The sequence below is a fragment of the Falco cherrug genome, chromosome 4 (assembly GCF_023634085.1).
Source record: "Falco cherrug isolate bFalChe1 chromosome 4, bFalChe1.pri, whole genome shotgun sequence".
Classification (NCBI taxonomy): Eukaryota; Metazoa; Chordata; class Aves; order Falconiformes; family Falconidae; genus Falco; species Falco cherrug.
The window spans coordinates 27,831,553-27,858,936 of record NC_073700.1 but is presented as its reverse complement, the minus strand read 5'-3'; the positions used below and the strand labels follow the sequence as shown (position 1 = coordinate 27,858,936).

At 40.5% G+C, this 27,384-nt stretch overlaps 1 protein-coding gene across 5 annotated transcripts in view; it reads left to right on the top strand.

The window, feature by feature from the left end:
- The window catches only part of EPN2 (epsin 2), a 64,586-nt gene that overhangs the window by 14,226 nt on the left and 22,976 nt on the right, over positions 1-27,384 (top strand). For 2 of the 5 annotated variants that reach the window (XM_055706750.1, XM_055706747.1), the window contains exons 1-3: positions 2,442-2,605; positions 13,682-13,791; positions 24,180-24,953. In XM_055706750.1, the coding sequence (XP_055562725.1) occupies positions 24,359-24,953 (595 nt within the window). In that variant the 5' untranslated portion in view covers positions 2,442-2,605; positions 13,682-13,791; positions 24,180-24,358. Of the gene's footprint in view, positions 1-2,441; positions 2,606-13,681; positions 13,792-24,179; positions 24,954-27,384 lie in introns of those variants that run through there. The other 3 variants (XM_055706749.1, XM_055706746.1, XM_055706748.1) reach the window with 2 other exon arrangements.

The following is a 27,384-nucleotide window of genomic DNA, read 5'->3' as shown; positions in this document are numbered from 1 at the left end:
TCACTCACACTGTGGCTAGACATTTGGAACAAACTCATTAGCTAATTAGTGGTGTGCTCGGCCCCACGTGGCAGTAGTCACAGTGTGGGCGATATTCACATTATGGCTGCGGAACAGGCCCTCCTGTGGCTTCCTGGCAGCTGCTCTTCACTAGGTTAGTTGGGAGGGCAGCTGTGGCTGGGCAGAGCTGGAGGAGGTTATGCCTGTCTTATTTTTGCAGGCAGTGTCTCCTGCATACCAGACGTTGCACTGCACTACTGCTCCTTGCCATGCAACAATCCCTCTACTCCCACCTGCTGAATTTGCTGCTGCCATCTGCTTTCTCTGTATGGACTGCTCTGTTGCCAGTGTGGCTACTGGGGACATGCTATGGCTATCGGCTTCTGATGCCAAACTCGTACTGCAAATAATGGCCTTGAACTGTGGCTCTGCCAACGCAGCTGAAATGTTGTGGGCTGGGAATGATTTGATAGGGTGGCTCGGGTCAACATCCAAGGCGTGGTACAGCCTGCTCAAAAAAGGGATGGAGCAGGATGTGGACAGGTTTCCTACACTAACTGCTGGGTTTAAAATCACAGAACAAATAGCAGTGGCCTTCTGTTGCTAATATGAAACAAGGGCTATAGATTCACTGCCACAAGTCCCCCCTCACTGTGGGTGTCGTCATGGGACCACCAGAAGGGATGGCCCCTTTGCAGCCTGAGCAGATCTCTGCTGGTGTGGCTGTATCAATCAGGTACCTGACCAGTGTAACAGGAACACTGTGATTTAAGGCATTAATGTGAATGTAGTAAAAAAAATAAAAATAAAAATAATATGTAATTTTACCAGGCTAGCTTGTTTTGTTTGCACTAAGTGGCTTGATCAGGTTGATGGAAAATACAGTTTTATTGATAGAGGTGTGCTAGCTATAGGAGCTCTTTGCTGGGTTCATTGGTTTGTACACTTATTGCTGTAGATGCAGACACCTGAGATGGAAGTGGGAATGAAGAGGAAGCTGCTTCCTGCTTTGGAGAGTTGTCTGTCCAGACCTGGAAGGAAGACACCAGGAACAATCTTGTTCTTCCCATTTTATTTTAACCAAAAGCTTTCTTCTCGTTCTTTAGAGCTGTCAGCACCTAATCATTAGGATTAATGAACATGCACAGAAACATTAGGCTTCCATCATAGCCATTTTCTTCTAAAGCAGAAGAGAGGGAGGTATTCTTTCAGCTCCTACTGATACAGAATTGGCATGCATCTGATTCTATGTTTTTCACCTATAATTTAATTCTGCCTAGCTCTCTGAGCTCAAGGTTAACAGCTAGGCCAGCATCATAACTAGCTGCAGAAGAGTTGGTTTCCCAGCTAGCAGATGGTATTCAAAGCATTTGAACTTGCAGCGTTTCTAAACAAGTCGCTTTTAACGCAGCTTATTCAGTATTTCACTGCAGTCCCTGTTCTCCTGTATTTAAACCATGATTCCGTGGCAGTTTTCCTACCAGCTCCACAGGAGAAAGGGCTGGGTCCTAAGTTTGCAGCACTTGGTCTGACCTTCCTTTTGCTTGAAAAGCAACACCTTACGAAGTGGATTTTGCTCTGAGTCTCCTTTGTTTTGTTATGCTTGAGTAAGGCAACATTCCTCAGGAATTTGGGTTTTAAATGACCAGTAGCACTACCCAGAGCCAGCTGTTACAGGAGTAGAGCTCTGCTAGCCAGCTTCTCCCTCACCCGCGCCTGCCCTGGCTGTCTCCCCATCAGCCATGTCCCATTTCCTTGAATTGTCTCACCATTTTACGAGGGGAACAGAGATATTCAGGATGAACTATGAGGCCACTGAAGTTCTTCAACCTGCCACCCCTGTGGACGCAGGTTAGTCATCCCTGGAGGGAAGGACATGGCTGCCATCCCACCCAGATGGCCCAGCTCCCCTCAGATCGCCGTCGCCATCCCCAGCTTCCCGCCGCCTGCAAACACTGTTGTTCTGTGTTGGCGGGGGGCAAAGGCGCAGCAATGGCGCTGTGTGAGGCGATGGGAGTGCCTGGTGACCCCAGGCTCTGTATTTTGGGGGCTCTATTTTTTTGGGGAGGGGTCCCCTCTCCCGCCTGGAATATGGGGTTTCCCCTGAGGTGTGAGGAGGAGGGGGCTCCCCTCGGCTTCCCAGGCATTTTCCTCCCCCGAGGCGTGGCCGCGGGCCGGAGCAGGAGAGGGGCCCTCTCCTGGGCCCGATCCTGCCGTGCTCCCCACTGGCGTCAGCCCTCGGCGCAGGGGGGCGGCGGGCCGGGCTGCGAGGAGCCCCGGCAGCGGCCTGCCATGGCGAAGGCCGTGAGGCGGGCGGGGAGGGCGCGCAGGCCGCCGTTCCCCCCTCCCCTCCACCGCATCCTCTCGCGCCGCTCCCGCCCGCGCCGCGCCCGGGCCGGGGACGCGCCTGAGGGGCGCGCGCGGCAGCCGGTTCCGCCTCCTCCGCCACCTCCCCCCGGCCGCCGCCATGTTGGATGGTGCGTGTGGGTGTCAAACCCAGGCAGAGGCGGCGGCGGCGGCGGCGGCCGGGCAGCGGGACACCCCCCTCCGCGCCTCCCGCGGCCCCTTCTCCGCGCTTCTCGCACCGCCTGCACTGCAGCGCCAGGTCAGTCCGGGAGCCGCCGGGTGCGGGCAAGGCGCGGGGGGGAGGACGGGCTGACGGCGGCGGCGGAAGAGCCTCCCCCCGCCTCTCCCCTTAGCAGCGGGGTGCGGGGTGGGCGCGGGCAGGGCCCCCCGGGGCTCCGGGCCTCCCCGCGGGGAGGGAGCGGGCCCGCCGGCCGGCTGTGGGGCGGCGGCTGGTGGGCCACGGGCCCGGGGCAGGCGGGGCGGGGGGCGCCGGTGCGGCGGTGAGGGGAGGCTGGGGGCCGGCGGGGCAGCCCCGGCGGGGGGCCGGGGTGGCCTTTGTTGTCTCCGTTGGGGGGGCAGCAACAGTTCCTGCCCGTCGTGGCAGCCCGGCCGCGGGGGCAGGGGGCGCGCCTCCGGGGCTCCGCCGGGCCGGTGTTGCCGGGGGTGGGGGGCGATCGCCTCGGCTCCTGGGCCGTGGGCTCCGTCCTGCTGGGGGCCGGCGGCCGCCGGAAGGCTTTTGGCCGCCAGCCTCCGGCCGAAAGTTTGGGCCTGGCTTCCCGGCCGGCCGCGTCCCCGCCAGCCACCTGGGCCGGGGCTGCGGGGGATGGCGGCCTGCTCCGGTGGGGGGGTCCCCGGCCGCGGGGCCCTGCCCGCCGCCTCCCCTCTGCCTTACTGACCTGAGGTGGGGTGCTGCGGGGTGGGTTTGTTTTTTTTTTCAGCGACGTAGTCGGTTTGGAAGATGTGTAGTAGTGCTTTTAATTATTTTTTAAAGGGCTTTTTATTTATTTATTTATTTATTTATTTATTTAAATCTTCACCTGCAGTACCTTTGATGCTACAGATTGGTCTTGGGAAGTCAGTGTGCTGCATTATATTAAGCATTATTGTTGTGAAGCATATTGAAACAAGAATTATCATAGGCTACCCACAAAGGAAGTTCCCAATTTTAAAGCCATAAAGTCTATTGATAACGTTTGGTCTCAGCTTTATCTGGCCAAGGGGTATGTAATGCTTCCCCCCTCCCCCTTCGTAAGTACCGTGTCATCAGTGATCTGAAAGGCAAGGTCTGTTTAAAACTTACGCGGATTGGATGTGTTTCTTCATCTACTAAGAAAATACCCTGAATGATATACATACATACACATTTTCAACAGGAGGCCTAAAATACTTCTTTGGATTATTAAGTTGTGTTGCGGATGTTACTGGCTGTCGAGGCTGATTTTGGGGGTTCACCATGCAAATCAGGCCACAAGATTAAGTTTTCTTATTCTCTTCACTGGAACACATGTTTTATGGTAATATGGAACTCTTGCATAATTCCAATGTATTGCTGTGCTTTGTGTGAGACAAGGTCATAGAAAAATGGATTGTTAGGATGTAAAATAAGGGATGTTAGAATGATTTTTGATTAAGAATATAAAGATATTGTAATGATATCTGTACCAAAATACTGCAAAATTTAGGAAGTACTTCTAAATATGTTTGTCTTGGCTGATTCTCAGACACATTATTTTTGAACAAACTGATATTTAATGTTATATTGTGAAGAATCAGAACTTCTGATAAATTTTCTATTATAAACTCAAAGTAATGGTAAACTAGCTAGATAGAATTTTGAAGATAATCTTCCGTATATTAAATATTTAACTATGTTATCAGAAATTATCAAGAGCAAATTAACCATGAGTATGCATTCCTGAATGTGAATTCTGATAAGGCTGAACTGACTGCAAGTTATACTTCAGGAAGTTTGACTTATGGGTGCTGATTGTAACTTCCTTGATGCCATAAAGTAACTATGCGACATCATCCTGCTGTGATGAGGGTTCTCCTAAATGGTAGCTCGACTTTTACATGGACTGACAAATGAAAATTAGTATCTGCCTTTAAGAAATGAAATAAAATGAGGTACTTACATGATGGAACTCTTGTCTTTAGAAAAGATAACTGACCTGTTGCTTAGGTAGGAGCTAAGTAGAATTGGATAATATTTGGGCAAGAAAAGTCCAATCTGCAAGTTGCCTCATGGTCCCGTCCTAATAGGAGAAGAGATACCCGAGACCTGGCTGTCGGGTAGCCTGGATGGTAATGTTCGCGTTGTTTTTCACGTCCATTATTCCTACAGTCATTTTTAATGAATAGTTGACAAACATCTGATGTCCAGTACAAGCAGTGCTGTATAATGCAATGAGCATAAATGAATTCAGCTTGTACTGACCGCATCATTATTTACATAACTGGTTAATCATGCTAATTTTGTTCCAGCTGTCAGCCATTTGATTGCTTTAAAACTTGGAGCTTTTAAGAAGCCTCAAATCTTGGATCACTGCTGTGAAATGCCAAAGGCCTAATTTGCTACTTCATAAAAATGCTGATAGTCTTTCTTTCTTGATACAGAAATCGGTGTTTTGTTTTTGTGGGTTTGTTTTTTGGTTTGTGTTTTTATTTTTTTTGTGAGAGAAATCATTAAATGATAATCTGTTTTAGGAGAAATACATTACAGAGTAGTTACGATATTCATGATCTTGCTTTTTTTAGGTCGTGTACGTAGGATGGGGAAATGGCTATTGGTTTTGCCTGGTCTAGAAGAATATAAGTTACTGTAAAATCTTTATTTAATGACTGGTACTCAGGAAGCAACTTTCCAGTCTTCCAGTGCCACATTTGCAGAGCGCTAAATTGTCTCTTGGGATCTTGCTAATAGAAAATGAAAGGTGCCTGGTTTGTGTGAAGGTCTGTAATGTTCTTTTTCCACTTTGCCTTACTCTGATCTATGCAGAGAAAGTATCGAAACGTACTAGTATCCTGCTGTCTTAAGTGCTTCAAAGAACAGCGGGTTTTTTTTGTGTATTTCAGTAGCCTGGCTGCTCATTATGAAGGCATGAGATGCTGTGGAGGAGAGCAACATGTATGCTGTCCTCCAGAATAAAACCTGCTAGGTCTAATTGTAGGTCTGCTAGCATTGATATACTTCAGTTTGGTTACATACTGGTACGTGCTGAATAGTAGACCATAAAAAGTCCCAGAATTAATCGGTTTAGGTGGCTGTTACAGGGTTGCTTTTCTGTTCGGGGCGGGAGGGACGCGCGTGTGTGTGGAATTTAGAATGCTTGTATGTCATAATAAGTGAATTCAGAGACCATAAGCTTCAGGATGAATCTAGAACTAGGTTGTTGCAACTGAGCCTCTCGGTGAGTAGTGCAGGAGGTAGAAAGCTACAGAAAAGCTGGTACTGCTTATTTATCATTTTGCAAATCACAGTTCTGTCTTTCGTTTTCAAATTTGGGATTTGGTTGATTCTATGACAGTGCTCCAAATGATTGATAAAAGGCAAAATAGTTGGATCAGACAGTTCTAAGATGTGTTTTGTAGGTAACTAGAAGGTTGTAGGCAGTTTTTAAGGAGAGTAGACTAAATGACTGAGTTCCTTCAAACTGTAGTGTGTATCACAAGAAATTAAATGTGTGTAAATATCTAGTATGATATGATTATACTGTTTAGAAAACTATTATAAAAAAGTATTTTGTGTTTTCTAGCTGCAGTGTCACTGGCAGCTGGGGATGTTTACCAGAATTTGGTTTGTCGTGCATTTTTATATGGAAATACTGCTTTGAATCACTATGCTTGGCGAAATGCTTTTTGTCTGTATGGGTAACTTTTTGATCAATATTTTGGGTAGTATTACAAAAATTGAATTTAAAAATTGATCTCAGAACCAATGCCCTGTACTGTGTTAATTGTTAATAGTGTGTCTATCTGTTTACATGTCATCCAGGGCTGTTAACATAAATACCTCTAACTAGTGCCTTGAGCTTGTGTTCAAGGTCAGGCTTGGTCTGTTCGCACTGCCTGTGCCTTGGCTTGCATGCTGACTTCAAAAAGCCAGCTCTTCCCAGGTGGGGAAACACGAGTGCAGAGCAGGGGAGAGCTCAGGCATGAACAGGTCCCCACTGGCAGTGTGAGTGCGGCTGGTTCTAGCAGTATGACTGGGTAAAACCAGGCCCAGCCCAGAACTAGATAGGTATCTGTGTTGGAGGCTCCCCTTATCTACATTTTACGGTGGAGGTAGCTGGGTAAAGTTTTAAAGAATCTCAAATGCAGTATGTTTTGTTGTCCTGATGCATGCAATTTATTTTCGAGCAATAATTCTCCTTCCACAGTCAGGAGGAGAGCTCCCAGAGCTGCCTAAAGTAATTAGCTGAAATTTTTGCATGAGGCCTCTGCAGTTTTCTTCAACATTGTTGGCTGCTCCTGTCTTTCCTCCAAGTGCTGTTTTATTAATGTTGTCTGCAGTTGCTGAGTCTTCTGTCATGTAGCTGTGTAATAAAGACTAAATATACAAGGCGTGAGAAGTAAAATGGTTTTGGAGGGTGACCCACGCAGGAGAACACTTGCATGCTACAAACCTGTCTTTTGTCTTTTAGACTTCTGTCTCCTCCTACTTTCTTGCCTTCATAATTACCTTGTACTTCGCACATGTATAATCTGGTTTAGTGTTGATTTGAATAACAGTCCTGGTTCCTCTCTCTGGTCGGGTCATATACGTGTTTCCTATGGCACAGGTTTGATCACCTTTAGACCAAATGCTTTGGTGGATGTTCTGTTTCAGTGGAAATTTCTGTTATCGCTTACGGTAAAACATTAATCTGTGAATCATTTTCTTTTTCATGCTTACAGTGCAGCACTCAATGAATGATACTTTTACAAATTAAGTAATTTTTTTTTCAAAGTTTGAAGCTGCTTATTAGTTTAGAAACATACCAGACACCTTACCTAGAGATGTTTTAGGTCCATCCTTCAAGACAGAAATCAGAAGACTTGCTTGCCTCGTTTGTTGTTCAGTGTAGCCATAGTTATTACACTCATGGCCAGTTTTTGGGCCTGTTGTTCTAGAAGGGACTACTTAGAGATGGTGCAGTCTGGGGCTCATGGCTAAAATGCCACATCTGTTTCTCCAAAGAAATTCAACAGCCAGACATTGATTTAATCTCTCTGCAGTATAACCTTATGGAGACTTTCCCGCCATTCTGAAGATGTCACTTGCATAATGTAATGTCTTCTAAAATCAAACTGGTAGTTTTCATTGTTTAAAAGCAGAAACCCAAGCAGACCAAGCTCAGTACTTTTGTCTGTTTGGGCTGTTCTCTTTGGTTGAGTTTTGCCACTGAGAAATGCTGTAATACACGTTGTACTCATGCTAGTTGGAAATGTCAGCATGGGCGACAAAGACACTAATGATGTCAGGGATGTTCTTTTACATTTATTTCTTTACTTGCTTTGAAATCATATTAATTTCTAGACTTAACATCAATTTGGTAGTTTCTGAACCTTTACAAGGGCAACGGTCTTTTCATAGCTTTGCTGGAACAAAGACATTTTAAGAATCTTAATAGAGAATCGTATAATCTTATTACAACTGCTCCTGACTGTTTAAATCACTTCCTTGTACTTAAATAACAATCTGTCACCAGCTATTTCTTGATTGTAGTTTTTGTCAGATGCAATTTACCCCCCTCTGTGTTTTTGTTACATTTTTTTTTTCTGATTGTGCAACTCTTAGGTTGGCAAGAAATTTCTTTCTCAAACAGTTCTTCTGACTTCATTGGGACTAATTGCATGAGTAGTTGCTCACTGGTGTAAGGGTTGTATAGTTCACAGATAAGACCTTTGTAGGACCTCATGGACAAAAACGCTAAAATAACTGATACGTAAAGTTCTAGTATTCCTTAGGGAAAGGCAAAACAAAGTATTTTTAAAGGTAACTTCCTCCCCTGAGACGTGGGCACGAAAGACTCCCTCAAACATGTTTCCTTGTAGGTAGGAAATCTGTTCGCAAGTGACTAGTTGTGTGTTGCTTGCTGGGTGAACAGGCCACAAACAGCATTTTAGTTTTGTTGTTCTCCTGCCTTTTTTTTTTTCTTCCCCCTTTTAGTAGTGAGGATTTCTTCAACTAAATCTGTTGACCCAATTGCTGCCGCAGCTGCCTTTCTGCTAACTTTCAGCTCTGTTTGGACAGGGATGAGGCTTGCGACAACAGCAGTAAAGCACAGATGTTTGATCTAACCCTATGAAATCAGCCAAAATTTAAGATCATTAATTAATTCCTATCCTTTGGTTCTAAATAGAACTATTTTAACACGCCTGCCTGTTCTCTGATGGATGGTCAAGCAGAATGACTCTGCCATGTACTATATGTAAAGGAAAGCGCTTCAATTATTATTTGAAAAACAGAACTTTAATGTTTTTAATTATTCAGTTAGCTAATTAATCAGTGAAACACCCTACCATTTTGTGACATTGCTGGAATGTGACTACTAATGTTTGTTTAGAGAGGTCTGAATTGTGCATTACCAGCAATATTCAGGGAAGATCTGGTCAATCTTTAAAATGACCCTGTCCAGATACTTCATAATTTGATTAAAAACCTCTTTCTGTAATGACCATTTGAAAGCATAGGACTCACATCTACTCTGTTATCTAATGAAATATTTGCCTTCTGAGCCCATATTGGCTTATTGCACGGTTTTATGATTACTTCTTGTAATACTATGCTCCTTGCAGTGATTTTTTAATCATTATTTTTTTTTAAGGGTTTGGATTGCTTATTACTGATGAGAAGTGTTACTATTTTTTTGCTGCTGTTGTTGAGCAGAGTTCGTTTAGTTAAACTTTGTCTACCAATTTAGGAGAGTGTTTCTCAGAAAGTAAGATAATGCCTCTGTTGGAATGTTTTTAGATAAATAGCATAGGTGGCACCATGTACTTTCCTTAGAAGTATGTAAATGCAGATCAGAAATCAATATTTAATATTGTAACTGTAACTTTTTAGAATCTATACAACCTGCTTCTGTGTATTTTTAAAGCAGAAATGTCTGCATGCTACTTCAGAAGAACAGGAAGACTGTCATTGCACAGGACTGCAGTTATGTAGCCCATATTTTTTTATACTTTTTCAGCAAAGCAACTGCTTTCTGAAGATTTTAAAAAGATTGGTACATGGGTGACTCCTCTGAAAGATATTTGTGTTTATATGTTTACTGATTCTTTTGGGAAGATTTAATAAGGAAGTACTGTAATTTTTAGTCTGTAATTGCTTTTACTTGGCTTTCAGAATTCTTAAATTTTAGAGAAACTGAAGTTTAAAAGCTCGTGTGATGGCAAATTCACTTTTAAACTGCTTTATTGCAGAGGAGCACTGAAGTATGTCATCAAAGGATGCGAGGGTTTTTTAGTCTGCAAAACTGCTTAAGTGTTGCATTTAAAATTTACAAGTCGCTGACTCCTTTGTGAAACATTAGGACAGACTGAAATGTCTGGCTCTTTTTTTTTTTTTTTTTTTTTTTTTTTTTAACGTTTGACTACCTAGTGAATAATCTTCTTTTGCCTGGCCTGCTGGTTTAAGCACACTGAATAGTATAACTAACATTTTGGTGTCTGTCTGCCAACTAATAATGTCTACGTACATTTAATTTCACAATAATATGAATATATGATGCCTCCAAGAGAGTATTTACATGGGCTTTAAAAGACAGAGCATGTTATACAACTGAAGATGTGTAATACTGGGGAGTGCATGGCAGGAACTCTGCTTATGTGGCAGGCTGCTGAAATGTTGGAGAGGTGAAGAACAGCAAGATAATTTTGTAGGCTGTCTACATAATACTGTTTCTAATATGCGTTCTGAGGGGTTTCTGTTCTGCACTTCATGGTCTGGATCAAGCGAAGTATGTCAGCGAGTACTTCGCCTTGAATGTGTGAGGGATCTGTTGATCTGGAACTGGTCATTGACTTGCAGTCAGTGCCGAGCATGGCAAGTCATTGTTTAGTACTGTTAGCTTTCCAGGTGTAAATGCAAGAAACATGCTTGGACATCCTGAATGCAGAAATATTTTTGTTATGTATGTGTCTACACAAAATCGTGTCTGGATGCCTTGGGACAGAGCTAGGTTTTTAATCTCCCCCCCCCTTTTTTTTTTCTGGTCAGCTTGCATAGTGTATAGAATACTATAGTGCCTTTTTCTGTCCCTGGAAATGCTGATTTTTAGTTTCATTTTGAGAAGGGACTTCTCTTTCTTATTCCAAAGAAAAATAAACTTTAAGAAAGCGAAAGTGTGCTTCGGGTTTTTTCTTGTTTTTTTTTTCTTTTCTTTTTTTTCTTTTTTCTCTTACACTTTATGGGAAGGTCTGAAATATGCTGTCAAAACTTTGTCTCTTTTGTCTCAGAAATTCAAAGTTTAGAGATTGAGCAGGGGAAGGTGAGTAGTGGTTGGTGTTGAAGTAGTTGGAAAAGAGAAGGGGAGAAACACGCTGGTGTAAGTTGCCTTGGTAGTAGCACAACATGCTCACAGTAGAACTTCTACTGGGTAGCAGAACTAGTAAATTACATGTACGTCTGTGTCTGTGTGGATGCATGTGTATATAAACTGGAGCTTTAGCTGACTGAATTTATGATGGTAATGCCGTTGGTACAGGCAAAGCTTCACAGTTAAAACCACGTTCAGTGCCTATCAACGTGTGAAATGGATGTGTCTCTAGATGCTACAAGGCTTATGCTTCCATCAAGCTCAACTCATCTTTTGTCAAAACAATTTTAACTATTTTATTAAAAATATGGTGACTTCTGCATTTTCTCCTTTCATGGGAAACCAGAGTAAAAAAGAATTAAGCCCCGCCTGCTGCTTACATGCTAAACAGATGCAAATAAGAGCCCCTCCCTCCAAGTTGAATCCTTTCTCCTCATGGGTTTCTACATTGTTTTGATTAAAGCAGTTCTATTGCCAACTCCCAGCCCAGAGGGCAGGTGAGAGGAAAAAAATCCCTGATTACAGCTCAGTGATTAACATATCTTTTGGAGCTTGTAATGTCATCATTTCACAGAAAACAAAGTTCCAGCAGCTTCACAGAGTATAGGGTTGTCAGAAAGGCAAACATCAAAGTGGAAAGAAAAGAGTTTATTTAAAATATGGTAGAAAGACTTAAAACATTTGTGCTAACCTATAAGAGCTACTAAAAATTAAAAAAAGCCTTTGAAGCTAAGCATTAAAGATTTAATAGTATTAATTGAATTAAGCCGTGGGAGTTAAGGATATGTAGACACATGTGTAAGTGTTATGTATTCTAAGACATTATCTATATTAAGGAAGCTAAGGTATTGAGAGTTGAATTAATTGTACTTGGTTTATAAAGGTTACCTTAACAAAAACCTTTTTATTCTCGGACTTAATTAGAGTAGATGCCATTATAACTCAAAGTGTAAACAAAAGTGCAGTGTACTTACTATCATTTTAAAAACTGCAGTGGAGCAGAGAAGACTGGACTTGGCATACCTGAACAAGGCAAAGCAAGCAAAGTAGTTTCTAATCTACACTTTAAGGATATCTTTGTTTCTTTATATTATTAAGTCTGATTGAGATATATATATATATATGAATAAATACCTTTTCCTTTCACTGTTATGAGAGTGGTAACTTAATACCGGTGTACTCCATAATAAGGTTTCTTCCCTTCCCTTTTACTCCATGATACTCTGCCTGTAGGTGTGGGGTTTTTTTGGTAGCTATGCTCTCATGTTAGTTCATAATGTATTTTCTCTTAAGAGTGGCTGATTTTGGTAGCTTTTCTCTTTTCTTACGTTTAGAACTTATCACTGTTATGAAAACTTCTTGCTGGTGGAAGAATGTGGTCAGTTCCTCCATAGCTTTGTAAATAGATAACAGAGAAAAAATCAGTCAAGTCCTTAGCACTGTAACAGTTGCAGTAGCCTGGTGTTGAGGAAACAGTCTGTGTGGGTGTTTTGTATTTTTGCTCTTTGCAAAACGAGAACTCACTGCAATACTTAACGTATTTGACCTGAACGTTAATAGGCAGGGAAAAGGCAGGTCCTTAAGTCATTTGCAGAAAAATGAGCAATGAAGGCTTCTTGCACAAATGTGCAGGTGGCTTGACAAAGGAAGCTGATGTCCAGAGGGGAGCAATATCAGACAGGATTTGATTGGTGTGGAAATACTGGTGTGTAGAGACACTACCAACCTTGTCAAGAGGGATAACGAAATTGAGGGTGATCTTAATACATTCATTTTTCCTCCTTCAGGAAGATGGTTGCTGACAGTGTAAGGCAGGTTGTTTGAGCTCTTCTTGCTGCAAATGTAGTTACTAAATGATTCAGCATGATACTGTACCCACGCATTTTAGCAGTATTGATGAATTCATTACCCTTCTGTTAGCTAATGGATGTTAATGGGCTAGAATTTCTTCTGTGCATTTGGGCTAGATGGAATGCTTTTGAAAAAAGATTAGAAAATGGAGTGGGTGAGTTTTTAAGTCACTTTCTTGCTCTGTTTATAAATCTAAACAGAGAGAATGTTTTTAATGACTTGCATTAATAGTGGTTAAAAGAATCATCAGCAGTGCAGGGATACCAGGCAGCTATGGGAGTACAGATAGTAGTAGTACTACGCAGGGAATTTATTTCCATTTTTTTTACGTGTCCCCAAGCTGTAATCAGCTGCTTCAGAGGCTTGAGTTTTGGATGACATACCATAGGTATTGTCTCCTGCATGTGGACTCCTTACAGGACATACGGAGTTCCGAGGACGTACATGGAGTTGCTGGTTGTAGAGTATCGAAGCTAAAAGCGCTTTGTTCTTTATATATGTTCTCTGCAAGAGCTGAGTGGAAGAAAATGACCTTTAATAATGGAACAGGCACAGATGCTTTTGAGTAACAAGTCTTTGTCATCCTCTTCGAGAAGAGCAAGCTAACTCCCACTCAAATGATTTTCCGTCTAAATATCCAGAATAGATAAGAGAGTAGGTAGAATATTACTGCTGAAGGGTGGATTCAGAAACTTGAGGAATTGTTCCAATGACAGCTGAAAATTTGTGTATATCTGCACGGGAGAATGTGGGATTCACTGGCATCTTCAAGCCATTTTTTTCCCCCTAATTGCACAAAAATCAACAAAATAATAAAGCAAAATAATAACAAATCTTTGCATTTGTGAATAGGGATGATTCTTATTAATGCCTGAATGAAGGAATTGAAAAGTTCTGAGTAGCATAATGTGGAAAAAAGTCCTTATAGCAAATGATTTTATTTTTATTTTTTTGTCTTCCAGTGATTCATTTCCATCAAAGATGAACTTAGGAATATAGCTCAAAATCAGGAACTGGGGCAGCACGGAAGTAGACCAAAGTGGCTGGCAGTATTTTTGAGTGCTGTTTCATGGTAAGCATAACCCAGTCTAAATCCAGGCTGCTGATGGCAGGGTTGTCGTGCCCTCTCCTCTGGCTGCACGTACTTTCTGCCCAGCAGAGCTCCTTTGGATGGAAATGCTTTTCCTTCCAAGGTGGTAATGCTAGAGGTACATTAGACAGCTCTTTTAGGAAGAGGGAAAAGAAGTAGGACTGTTTGGAAAAAAATTTGTAAACTGTGTGGTGTGTGCAATGTAAAAAAAAGGTAGAAGATATGGAGGAATAAGAAGGTAAGCTGAACAGCAAGTGTTGCAGGACAGATAGCTAAAATCAGTGTGTAAAGTGGACAGGGCCAAGATTTTGAATTGTTAGCCAATTTTGAAAGAGTAGAGGACCAAATTTATATGGCTCTTCAACATGAAACAAAATGATTGTATTGGTGTTACTGGCACCTAGGTAGTAAAAGGTGATTTCCCAGAAAACCTGCTGTTTACAGTTCTTGTGCTGTCACCTGCTGAAAGGAAGCCCAAAATCTAAACCATCGTATTTAACTTTACCATCAATTTGAGCTTTCAAGGTGCAGCTTTACATTTTGCCTGGTGAAATGTAACTGTAGATTGCTGTTGAAATGGATGTTACTTCCCTTATTTGTGGTGTACTTTAAGGTAATTAGAGTGACCTTGGGATTAATTGCTTTGGTGACCTGATCGGTCAGAAATGCCAGCTATCCATCTTCCCCTCACCTCCCCCGGTTTGTCAGATCAGCTCACTGAACCGATTCTATCTTGAGATCTGGCATGAGGGGCAGGGAGGTGGCATGTGACAGCAGAGCAGGTAGGAGCAGGTTGCTGCCTTCAGAAGCAGCCCTCAGCCATCTGAGAATGAAGTGTAACGTGAAGCCACATCCTCTGTTCCTCTGCGGCCCGACTGCTGAATAGTAAAGCCTAGTGTAAAATCCTGGGTTTTGGCCAAAACATTCCTCCGGTGGGTTGCACAGAGGATTTTAGGATATATGTTTCCCACTGTATAGTTTTAAGGCAACTTAATTAGTCATGAACATACAACTGCATGTTGCTTAATTTCTGAGTGTTAAAGTAACCTTATGTTAACTGTTACCAGTTGTGATAGTTAAGACCATGTGTTGACTTTTCAAGATGAATGCAGGATGGCACTTGAAGTTTTATACCATGAATGGGCGTTGATGAATATAGGTAGGATATTAAATCAATCTTCATTTTCCTTACAGGCTTATAGTTTGTGCTAGCAACCAGTATGCTTAACAATTTAAACTGAAGAAAATAGTAATGTTTTGGATGTAGGACGGATACGGCTTTGCAGATCTTGCACTGTTCCTTAAACAGTCCTTTATTTTACAACATGAATTTTTAGTGAAAAAGTATTAATTAGTCTCTCGGCTTCTACCAGTAGTAACATGGAGAGTTAAACTGTTGTTTTGTACCCCTAATCTTTGTAATGATGAGCATTTGCCTTTGGCCTACTGAGTTTATTACTGTGGTTTCGTGTCTGTAGTGTGTAGGCGGATAGGAGAAACTGCACATGGTGATGTCTGCTTCATAATAATAAAATGCAAACTGAATTTAGTTAATAAAATCATTGGGTAATTGTAAGTAGCAGGTACCTTCTCAAAACATTGTCTGATACGTGAACACAGATATATATGAATATAGTAGTTCTTGTCAGCTTTGAATTTTAAAAATTGCATTTGTATAGGAAAGCACTGTGGCATAAAGAATATAGCTAACATTTTGTGGTCTTGCAAGCTTTTACATTGTATTCTTTACAGTTCCTCCTGTCTTCAAGCTGATCAATCAGGGCTCTGATCTGTTATGAGAGAGGATATAATGGCTTCCCTTTGGTAGTTGTCTGTCACCAAGTAAGCAGCCTAAGTGACAAGGCTGGACTTTTCTAATTGACACACCTTCTGGCAAGAATATCAGATGTCTTCCTCCCTTCCAAAATGAAAATGTGGAAGGAGAGTAGTGTCTCCTGCTGTTTTTAATTCAGTTGAAAACGCTACTCAAATATACCTGATAAACTGAATTTATTCCAGATTGTTACCTTTTTGTAAGGCACACATTGGGTGATAATTTTTTTTTCTACTCTGTTTGTGAGAATAAGACTTAAGTGCTTTCATTCAAGTAGGTAATCCCCAGCGAACAAATTCCTTTTGAGAGTTTGGGTAGGTATTTTCACTGCCGTGTTGGATTAATTTGCATTTAAAATTTCTGGTTCAGTGCATAATGGCTTGACCTTATGCTGTTTTGTAATTCTGCAATATTGTATTGGGTGTGTAATGAATAACACTTGCTGTATTACTAGTGAAAAATAAACTGAGATCTGCTGCGTAAAATGCAGGTGGTACTGTCAATGACATTTGACCTAGCTGTAGAAGGAGGAATGTGTTATTTTTAAAGAGATGTTGACAAAGCTTGTAATCCTAAAATTAGATCTCCAGTGTAGGTCGGATTTGGATTGTTTGTGGTGATCTGTATGGCTCTTACAGAGGCTGTCCCCTTTCGCAGCACTTCAGAAGCATATTTGCAGCTGCTTCCCACGCTGTCAATAATTCCAGCTGTGTTATGGGCCGTAGAGTCAAATGTAACTGCAAATGTCAAAGCACCAGCAACTTTGGCTTGGCGGGTCCTAAGATAAAGTGGCCAGGTAATGCTGCCATGTTCTTGGCTGCAAGCTGAAAGTTAGATTTCTGCTTCTTACCCGCCCCCCTTCCCCCTTCCTGTAGACTCCGAGAGTAAAGAGGTAAGCTCTCCACTGAGCTCAAATACTGCCCTGGTAATTTAAGTATACATGTAGTAAGAAGAGGTGTTACAGAGAGAACTTGAGCAAATTTGTGTCTGTAAATCTGTTACATGGCTAAATGGCCATACAAGCTGGAGTTAGTTTTTCTCTGTGAGTCTGAGGCACGACTGTAAAATCAGTGTAGAATCTAACCTTGGGATTCATGAATATGCATAAATTTGAAGGAGAGTTATCTTTCAGCATTAACTCTTTAAATAAAGAAATAATTTGGCCACCTGCTGTCTGTGAAAGCTGACCTTGTTCTCTCATTTGTAAAAGGGAGTGGAAACCTTCCAAAACTTTTAATTTTGAACCATTTCCTCTTCTCAGAGATTACACTGAAGAAGACAAGCATTTAAGCTGTGAAAAATGGAAATTAAACCTTTCTTCTGGAGTTAACCCTGTTCTTCAAACCATTTGCCAGTCTGTATTTGTAACTCATTTCCTAAATAATTCTGAAGGTTGAGGAAGGACATTGATGGTAATTTCAGTGTCTTCATTTTACGGTTTTATTCACATGAACTGCTGTTTTTTTTCTGCCATATAATAGCAAGAGAGAGCTAATAAGTATGCTGTTTGTTGGCTTTTATGTATAGTGCCAAGCTGCTTCATTTCTCTTAGTACTCTTCTCCAAGTGACCACAATATACAGTTGCCTCTTCCTGTTTCGTTTTGGGAACAAAGTTTGTATTGCAGTAGGATATTATACTGTAGGCAGTATAATGATATCCTCTGGTGGTCCAGTTGTTCTGTAAGAATTATTTGTGAATGGGGAGGGGGAGAGGGATGTGAAAGAGAATTAATTAAGTTTGAAAATGTCTCTAGCAGTGTGGGATCCAGCATCAGAAAAATGTCTCTGCTGTAATTTTTTCTGGATTACTATATTCCGGAATTTTAAATAAAGGCTTGTGCTCAGTTTTTTTTGTCAAAGATTTCTGCTTCCTTTTTGTGGAAAATGAGACTTTCTAAAAGCACAGCGGGTTTGGGTTTGTACATGTAACAAGCTATCACAAGAAAACTAGGATGTGAATTTACAGTGTCAGGCAATAGGAATCCTTTTTCTTTGCCATAAATAGAAGCTGACTTACTCTTAAGATTGGGGTTATGTTTGAGCGTGTGCTTTTTGCTCTGTGCAGGTGCGGTGTCGGTGTCTGTCTGGGGGAACTTCTTCCTTAGTCAGAATCTGGCAGTGCTTTTCCCTTAGCCTGGTTCTTTGCAGACTGGCAAGAAGCGCTTTCCAGGCCCTGGGTTCTCCTGATTTATCCTGGAGTACAGGTCCCCGAGGATTATCTGCCTCTCTCATTCCACCCTGAGAGCAAGGAGAGCAGTTCTCTAGCTATTTTATGTATTCATGTCTTAGAGGTAAGGCACATGCTTTGGCTTTGTAACATGTTGGAAGGTCTCATAGCAGCTGCTTCAGCACTTCTTGGGTAGGAGAGGCTCTTGGTGTCTCTTTAAGGCTTTATATTTCACTTACGTTCCTTTGAAATTATAATGGGGTGCAAATATCCTGGATAGTGCTGTTCGAATCCTTGATACTGAGGATGTGCTTTCATAATACAGGGCTGCCTAGTTGCATGGCTGGCCTGAGATAGCCTGCCTGTGCCCCCAGTATTGCAGCATTTTGGGGTCTCGGTTGCCAGCATAGCTGTTGAGGACTGTCCTAGGATCTGAGTAAAGGAACCTGCCTGAGCTTTTGATTATATTTCCTAGTGATGACCAGAAAAATCTCTTTGTGTAATTGCAATATAAATCTCAGGATGTAAACTTGTAGTTATCTTTCTCAGTATTTTGTGAAAGGGAGGGATATTTTTATGTAGATTAAGATGTCTGTAGAGACTGCCTTGAAATCACAGAATAAATTAAGAAGTTTTCCAAAATTCACTTTTTATGCATGTTACTTACAGTTACTTGTCTAATCTAACGTCTATATTTTGTCTGTAACACTGTTCATTATTTTATGCAAATATCTGGTGAACTACTTATGTTTAATATTAATTTTCACACTTTTTATTGCCCACTAGGTTTTAAAGGCTTTTCATGTATTTTTGGTCCATACTAAGCTGGACTATGTATATATTTACCTTCAGGCTTGATATAAAGGGCATTTTATCAGTGCAGACAAACCCTGGTTTGAGTTCTACGTTCCAGAGATCTGAATGAATTCTGCTGAAAGCCTGTATATAGGTGGATTTGTATGGTTGTTTCTTTGAACTAAGTTTATTAAGGACTTTGTGGCTTGGCCTCATTTCTGGGTTAGTCTTAGCAAATTAAAGATGGTTTCCTCATGTAGATTTCTTTTACTGAATTTAATCTCTTGTGAGAGAGAGCTGTTGAGAAGTTCAGACAAGAATTCGTTCTGTCTGTACACTGTATCTAGAAAAGCACCATGAGAATTCATCAGGGCTATTTGTATAATGAAACTATTGGAATAGGAAAAAGGAAATGGGACATTTCCCCCCAGGTTACCTTTGTTAGCACAGGTAAGCTTCACCATCTTGTCTACAGAATTGTATGTTTCCTTTTGTATCTATTTAAAGATGACAAACTACTTATAAAACAGGGACAATGGCTTGTAGGGACCAAGGAAGACAAAATGAGGAAGGCTCACCTAAACTGAACAAGACTTAACAACTCCCTCTTCCCCTCTTTGTTTAACCTTTTAAAGAAATCTGTTCAAGCTGATAGGCTTTTTCCTGTTGTTAGCAAGGAATAGCAGCTTTAATCAACTAAGTCTTTTCTGTGTTCTTTGCAACTTGTGTTAAAAATGCAAACTTGGATTTTTGCTGAAGTTGCAAGTGCATTTTACTTCATGTGGTTTGTTGTGAGAAGTTAATTCAGTGAGGTCTCTGGAAAAAAAAAAACCCAACCTCTTAAACTTTCTATGCAGGTTCATGTGTTACAAATGGTTTCTCACTTTTATGCAGTAGGGATATTCGTCTTTTTGATCATAATGTAGGCTGTTATGGTGCTCCAAGACTTGCAATAATCAAGTAAAATGCTTCTTTTCTGTGGTGTGGAAGCAGAGAGTTTGTAAAGCAGATACAGAAAAGCATACAGAGTTCTTAGTGGAAGTTACTGCCACTGCCAAAATAGTTATCTCGAATATTGGTACAACTGGGGGGTGGGGGGTGGGGATAAAAATGCCATCATTTTTCACTCCAGTCATGCTTTGTGTTTTTAATGGAGTAAATAGTGTAATATGAAGTTTAGAACAGATTGCCTTCAGCAGGTTAAAAGTAGAATAGATTTAGAAAACATATCTTTATATCAAAAAAAGGAAAGAACAGACATTAGTATGATTCTCATTAAATTCTTTTGTTTTCATGAATCAAAGATACAAAGTTAAAGAATCATGGCAGCATTAATGTATTGATGGTCTTCAAGTCTGTTACAGAATGACAAGTGAAGTCTTTAATTTTCTGGAAGAGTAAAAAAAAAATGCTCATTTCACTTAATCCAGTGCGTTCTCTTCTTGAAATGCTTGCTCTATGTTTGTTTTTCCAAAACACTACTCGAGACAGTCTCTGCTAGTAGCCTTCTTTGAAAGCTTCACTCTAGCAAAGCTTCCAGTTTGGGGAATGGTGCTGCCATAACCGGGGCCTCCTGCACATGTAGGTACTCCAAGTTCACTTGCTTTTGGGGTGCACCTTTGTTGGTAATTCAACTAAGTCCTAAATGTAAACCTAAGCATTTCCCAAATACAGGGTTCTCACCAAACCATTTCTGCATTTGGTGAGGCTATACTTCTTATTCTGCTTCTTGCTTATGCTTTACAGCAAAACCATGAATATTTTTCCTTCATTTAGCTACAGCCTGTTTGGAGAGCACAGCAGGGCCTTGGGTTCTGCCTTTGTTCTTTTGGTTTCTTCTCTGAAACCAGGCACGCGGGTTCCTAGTGTGTGTGGTGTCATTGGACGGGAATGAGGACTCTTCACTTTCTGGTGCTGTTTTTTTGGAGCTTGACAGCTTTAGGTTGTGTTTAATAGGCTGCTTCAAATGTGAGGTTGGGGTTGGGTCATTTTTACTCTTCTCGCAAGTCTGACTTACAGCAAAGCTTGTGACCGTGTGGCTGTGCAGCCTGGTCACCTCACTGATGTGACAGAAAACAATCCAGTGCTAAAAAGTTAATTTTCTGTGAGAGTTTTAGGTTGATTAGTTCTACTGTGCTGTTGTGTAATTGCTAGATTTGATGCAAGAGAGGGAAAGGGGAAGTGGTTGAAAGGTTGCGAGGCCACTGGGTTTGGTGCTGGCTTACAATTAGCTTGGCAAGGCATGAGAAATTGCACCCTGATTGTCTGTGTGCCTGCTTATATTGTGATTATGATTAGTTCTTTAGATATTTATTTCTTTGGCAAAAATTGGTGATGTTTAGGACTACTAGGTGTTCCCATGTACTGTAAAATTTACCTTTCCCAATATATTGTTTGGTATTAAAATTTTTTCAAAATCTCGTGAAGTTGTAAGAAGTAATAAAACTAACTTTGTTTTTTCTTTGGTTGGGGAGGTACATGTAGGTGAGGCATTTGCTTGTATAGTGTACTTCTAAAAATATTTTGATAAGGCCTTTCATCCCTGGCCTTTAGAGAAACAAAACTCTTACAAGACAAGAATGTTTTTCATAATTTACAGCAGGTTAAAAGACAGGAAACTGGGTTAGGGTTAAATGGCTGGTTCTCACAGTGAAGTGTCCTGTCAAAGATCAGTGCTCTTGCAAAATGCTCCATTTCCTAGATCGTTTCTAAATAAGGTGGCCAAGTTGAACCAAATCGGTCAAATTTGAAACGAATCTTAAACTGAAAGGAGGGGTGCAAGATTGAGACCACCTAAGTGATAAAATAGCAGATGAAATAGCTTCAACGACTGACATAGGGAGAAGAAATGACCCTGGTTTCATGTGCAGGGGTAGAGGCACAACTAGCAAAGGGCAAATATTTTTAGAAAGTATTTGATAAAGAATGGGAAATCCTAAGCAGTAAATGACCATGTTTTTATACAAACTTTTGTTACTGCCAAATCTGAAATGTAGAGTGCTTGGAACTATGTATCTCTCAAGAAATGGAAATGTAATGCATGCATGGGAAGACATCAGGGTTGATTGGAGTTTTGCAGCAGCAGCTTCTAAATAGAGGGATTCAATTTCAGGAGATCCTCGGTTCAGAAGGAGATGGCCAATTTCTATAAAATCATGAGTGACATAAAGAAGCTGAAGGTGACTTGTTCTTTCTTCAAAAGCATGCCTCCTGTCTACAGCTTGGGGAACAAATGTTCAAGGTTAAAATAAGCTGAAGTACTTGTTTGTGTTGTGTGGTCGCTGCAACCGCTGCTGCATAGATGCTGAGGCTGAAAAAGGAAATACAAGTGGCTTCAAAAAAGGGGTTGGTAGAGACATTGTTGGCTGTAGAGCCTCCACCACAGGTTGCACCTAAGATGCCTAAGCTGATGATAATATAAGGCAAGGGAATGTATATATTCTTTTCTCATACACTTTACATGAGGATTTGTGGCTGAGGATGTTGGGCTTGGTGGACTTTTTATCAGAGTGCTTTAGGAGGTTTTGTAGTTCTCATGGTTTTGATTTTTCATGTTACTTACTGCTCTTCTGGTTGGGTGACACACTCAGTCCTTATGGGGGTGTTGTATTCTTCTGATCTGGGATCCGTATCATCAGTGTAGTTGTGTCATGATTAGGCTGGTATTTGTACTGCTGCTGGCTCTGGCTTTACCAGCTAAAGAAGTTACTGCCTGCAGCCTGCTCTTAGTTTTTTGTCACCATCTTTCTACCAGATGCTGCCACATCCTTCGGTAATTTGTTTCAGCTTTGTCTGTGAACTTACTTTAATCTGTTATTGACAAAAAGAAATGGTTTAGATTAAACAAGATGCATGTATTTGAGGGTGGTGGTGGTAATTTTTTTTTTTTTTTTTAATTGGTGCCTTACCTTTTGAGTAATGCATCAGAGTGATTGCAAGAGCAGGTGAACCACAGATTTGGACAGTGTTAGCTTCGGGAGTGAAGCAGCGATCACGGATACCTGGAAACGTTTATATAGGATCAGCCTTTCCAAATTCTGGATTTATAATGCACAACCCTGAGGATGCCCCTTTTTTATTCCTTTGGCTACTAACCATCTGACAACAGATCAACATTCTTCTACAGCTGGCTTTAAATATTGGGAAGAACAGCAGGATGGTACAGTTTACCTGAAGTTCAGTGTTGATCTCACTTAAAGTTAATTTTCCGTGATGTCGTAGGAGTTTTTTATCCTGTCAAAACTTAAGCTTTAGTGGAGCAAGATAAAATACAGTAATGCATTGGACCTGCTCTGTGGTAGTTTTAACTTGCCCAGGATGGTTTTCTAGGAAGGGTATATGCCTTGATGCTGGGAAAGTTGTGATAGAGCTGCTCGTTGTCCAAGTTGACTCTTAGTTCTGCTTTCATTCTAAATTGCACCACAATAATTTGAAGAATTATAACAATTTTAGGCTTGAAATCTGTGCTTTACTTCTCTCTAGTGTCTTTTGTGATAACTGTTGCTTCCTTGGAGCGTTCGGAGAAACATTATTAGAGGACATCTTGAATATGCAATCTCTATTAACATGTCAAGTTCCATTATGGAATCAGTGCTTAGTGTTCATGCAACTGGTGAATATCAAAGACTATTCCAACTGTGTTAATGTAATAGCAAAATCTGCCATTTAGGAATGTATTCTGAGCTTAATAGCTCTCTGTTTACTTGAAACAATGACCTTAAATAAATAACTGAAACAGCTTTCCAGCTCCAGAGCTTGTCCTTGGGTTTTCTTGCCAGTCATTTTGATTTTACAATTCCATTTTCATATAATTAAAAATTTTTCTGTGCTGTGTGAAAGACACACAGAGCAGAAACTGTGGATCTGATGAGTGTTGTCAAACGTACAAAGTAAATGCATTTGGAAAAAAAATATTTCCATCTAATCTGCTTAACATTAAAGGTCACCCTGAGTTGGATTGTGTTGTTCTGGTGCTCATTTCTCTTCCCTAGGCCTTGACTGAATGCAGAACACTGTTTAAGGTCCCTGCCTACAATTAAGTGTACTTTAAATATACCTGAGGTTTCAGAAGTAGCTTGATTAAATTTTAAGGAAGTTTGCTTATTCTCTTAGTATGCAGATTCCCGCAGCAATGGTAGCAATCTGCAGTGGTCAGCTGTTAGAGGGAAGCTAATGGCTGCTAAGCATGGAATTTCTAGTTTCACCTCAGCTCTGCAAGCTAGCGTTGTAATTTCTGTTATTAAAAATTCTAGGTAGGTTTTACCTTGTTGGAAACTAAACCCATAAGTTATTTCTTGGACTTTGTTTCTGTTTTGCTGTTAAAATTTTGCGTTTGCATCAGTGGGAATATGTTCTTGCTTTTGTCTAGTTCAGCAGTTTAGGTTTTTGATATGTAGTGTTTAATATTACTTGTGAGAAGACCAAGTTACTTTCAAAATCAGATGTCTTGAGGAAATTCAGGGAGAAAATTCATCAGATACACTTTTGAGAAATTCTTCTAAAGTTATGTAGATGCTTTCCATGTAGGAATAATTAAAGACAGCTAACATGCTTTGTTTTCTTCCCTTTCTCAGGTCATGATTTTCATTTTCTCGTGTCATTCTCTCGAAGAGGGGAAATGATTGTAGTGGAACGTGTTACAAATAAGCCACAGATACGGAGCCTTTGCAGTTCAGAAACGTTCACAGAAGAGCAAATATAGCCCTTTTTTGTTTGTGTTCTGGAATCTGTCTTGTTAAAAAGGGAAATAAAAATGACGACTTCATCTATTAGACGGCAGATGAAGAACATTGTGAACAATTATTCAGAGGCTGAAATAAAAGTTCGGGAAGCAACCTCTAATGACCCTTGGGGTCCCTCCAGTTCATTAATGACTGAAATAGCAGATCTGACTTACAATGTTGTGGCCTTTTCTGAAATTATGAGCATGATCTGGAAACGACTGAATGACCACGGCAAGAACTGGCGACATGTATACAAGGCCCTTACTCTGTTAGATTACCTGATCAAAACTGGTTCCGAGAGAGTGGCGCAGCAGTGTAAAGAGAATATTTTTGCTATCCAGACGTTGAAAGATTTTCAGTATATTGATCGAGATGGTAAAGACCAGGGCATTAATGTGAGGGAGAAATCCAAGCAACTAGTGTCTCTTCTGAAGGATGATGAGCGACTCAAGACAGAGAGGGCCCAAGCCCTGAAGACCAAAGAACGCATGGCTCAGGTGGCCACAGGAGTGGGTAGCAATCAGATCACCTTTGGCCGAGGCTCCAGTCAGCCAAACCTATCCACCAGCTACTCAGAGCAAGAATATGGAAAGTCTGGAGGATCCCCAGCATCTTACCATGGCTGTAAGTACAAGCAAACACACATAAAAAGTTCCTTTTCCTTTTCTTTTGAGAGATTTTGTATTCTGATTTGCTGTTAGATGTGAGAGTAAGTGGTACCTGCTTGCATATACGCTGCATAATACGCTGACTGCAAGGAGCTTTTTTGCAATGGCCCAGTCTTTGTAGGTCTGCTCTGTGGCACTAATGTCTCTTTGAATGACTGCTTAAATGTTTGTTTTGGAGAGGATGTGAGTATTTACGTAAATCAATTTAAAAAGCAGTTGTTTACTGTTGATTCCCAAAGGTAGCATTGTTAAGCTGCTTTTGTGAACATGTTCCAATGTTTGACGTGATAAGCCCCCAGTCTCAGTAGGGAGGTTGTGAATGGATTTTTTTGTTTGTTTCTAGTTTTAAAAGAAGTGCTTGAAAATTTGTTGTGTTGAGCTTTTTGTTACATAGAAGTAAAAAAAAATAATACAGGGTATTAAAAAAAAAATACAGAGTATTTCCTGGATCATTTTGCTACTTTATGTTGCTGCTATTTCACTTTGGGAAGAATATTAGTATTTAATTTTGTTTATTGCTTGCTCAGTAGTTCTTAGAGTAGTAATGCTTTGAATATGCCTGTGCCTAAATATTTATACTATCAGCATATGGTATGCAAGTATCAGTACTAAATACTGTATTTCATTCTTAAAAAAATAATACAGTGATGTGGAAAGAATGGATTCTTTATACCACAGCTTGGGGGAACTCCCTGTCATGTTAGGAAGAGGTCTGATTTGGCACTAAATCCTTCTTAATATAAGTAACGATCTGATGAAAGCTGCTTTGGCTGGAATGTCAGTGTTTGTGGTTTAATTCTGAAGGAAAATCTTTTCTTTAAATGAATGCTTATAGTGTGTGGAGGACTGTAACTGAGCCAGTGTGGTGAATCGATTGAGCACCAGTTTTAAGATTCGTAAGTTTGTCATGTCCTGTGTCCTAAAGAGCTTCTCAAATTATAAATACGAGAATGGTGTCAGTACCCCTATTGTGTAAAGACATTTTCTGTGGAAGGCAGTAGGAGGTAGCAGGACAAATCAAGCTAGGATGAAGAAAATCTCTGTCCATTTAAAGCTATGGAGAAGAGCAGGAATTTTTTTTTTTTTTCAAAAGGAAATATTTTTAGGATTCAGGGTTCAAAAAAAGTGCATGAAGTTTTCCAGGTATGAGAAATTTTATCTTGTCTCTTAATTAGCAGTGGAATAACAGATATCTTAATTTTTCTGTAGTAACTGTACTTGAGCATTGATTCAGTGTGAATTTTCGATCAACAAGATATATGTTGTTATCACAACAGCCATTCTTCCTTTACAACAAAAATTCTTAATTTATAAGATAGCTTGAAATGTTGTTGTTTTGAATTTACACTGATGGACTGAAATAATAATGCTCAGCATACCTTAGTGACATCTTTGGTTTGTTCCACAGGGTTATTTCTTCACCAGCTCTTAACTTTAATTAGCGCATGTCACTGTTGTTTGTCATGTTAAATGCTACCAGAAGTTTCCAACTATTCCTCACAGCAAGGATTGAGCAATGCAGGCTGTGTTTCTGAATTGTAGTTCCTTGGACACTTCAAGAATTTTCGTGGGGGACTAGATATCAAGAAGCAATTTTGGTTATTTTTTCAGTACAAAGTGTTGATTTACTGGATGCTCTTATTTGCCTGCATATGACTTTGCTGTATATCTCTATTTGCAGGATTGCTTTTGAGGTAATGATTTCTTAATCTTTTTTTTTTCTCCTCCCCCATAAGCATGTACCTAAGAAGCTTTAGAAATCTCAGGCTGCAGAAATTTCAGGCTGCTTTTTCTTTTTTTTTTCTCTTTAGGATCTTCTTCTGTTGTAGACTTTTGTGGACTTAATTATCATCAGCAAAAATACAGATGGTTGTTAGTTTTTATGATCTGTATCTTTTGAAGCTTTAATATGTTTCTGGTATGATTTAATTGAGTAATAGCGAAGCAACACCACCTTACGAAGCAGCTGTGCTAAGTGCTTCTGATAATGGAAAACTTTGTGGAGAGCTTTGTCCTTTATCCTAGGAAATGAGGAAGGAGTTTCATCAAAATCCAGACATTTAATCTGTTACATAAATGTAGGGTTATTCTTGTGCCTTCTAAATTTAATGGAAAATATGATTTTCATTATTTAAAGTGAAAGAGATTGTATCCATCATATTTTCTTTTATTCTATAACGATACCCTTTTGTTCTGAAAATACAGACTTGGTAAAATATGTAAAAGGAATTAAGTTATGCTTAACTCCTGGGAAATACTCTCCTTAACAGTTTTAAGATGCAGTTGCTGTGCTGTGTATTCTGGTAGAATTGTCTTTTATTCCTCTGAGCCTTTGAAGAGGAGATCAGAGGCATTTAGATTTGCAAACTATAGCATGAGATTTGCCT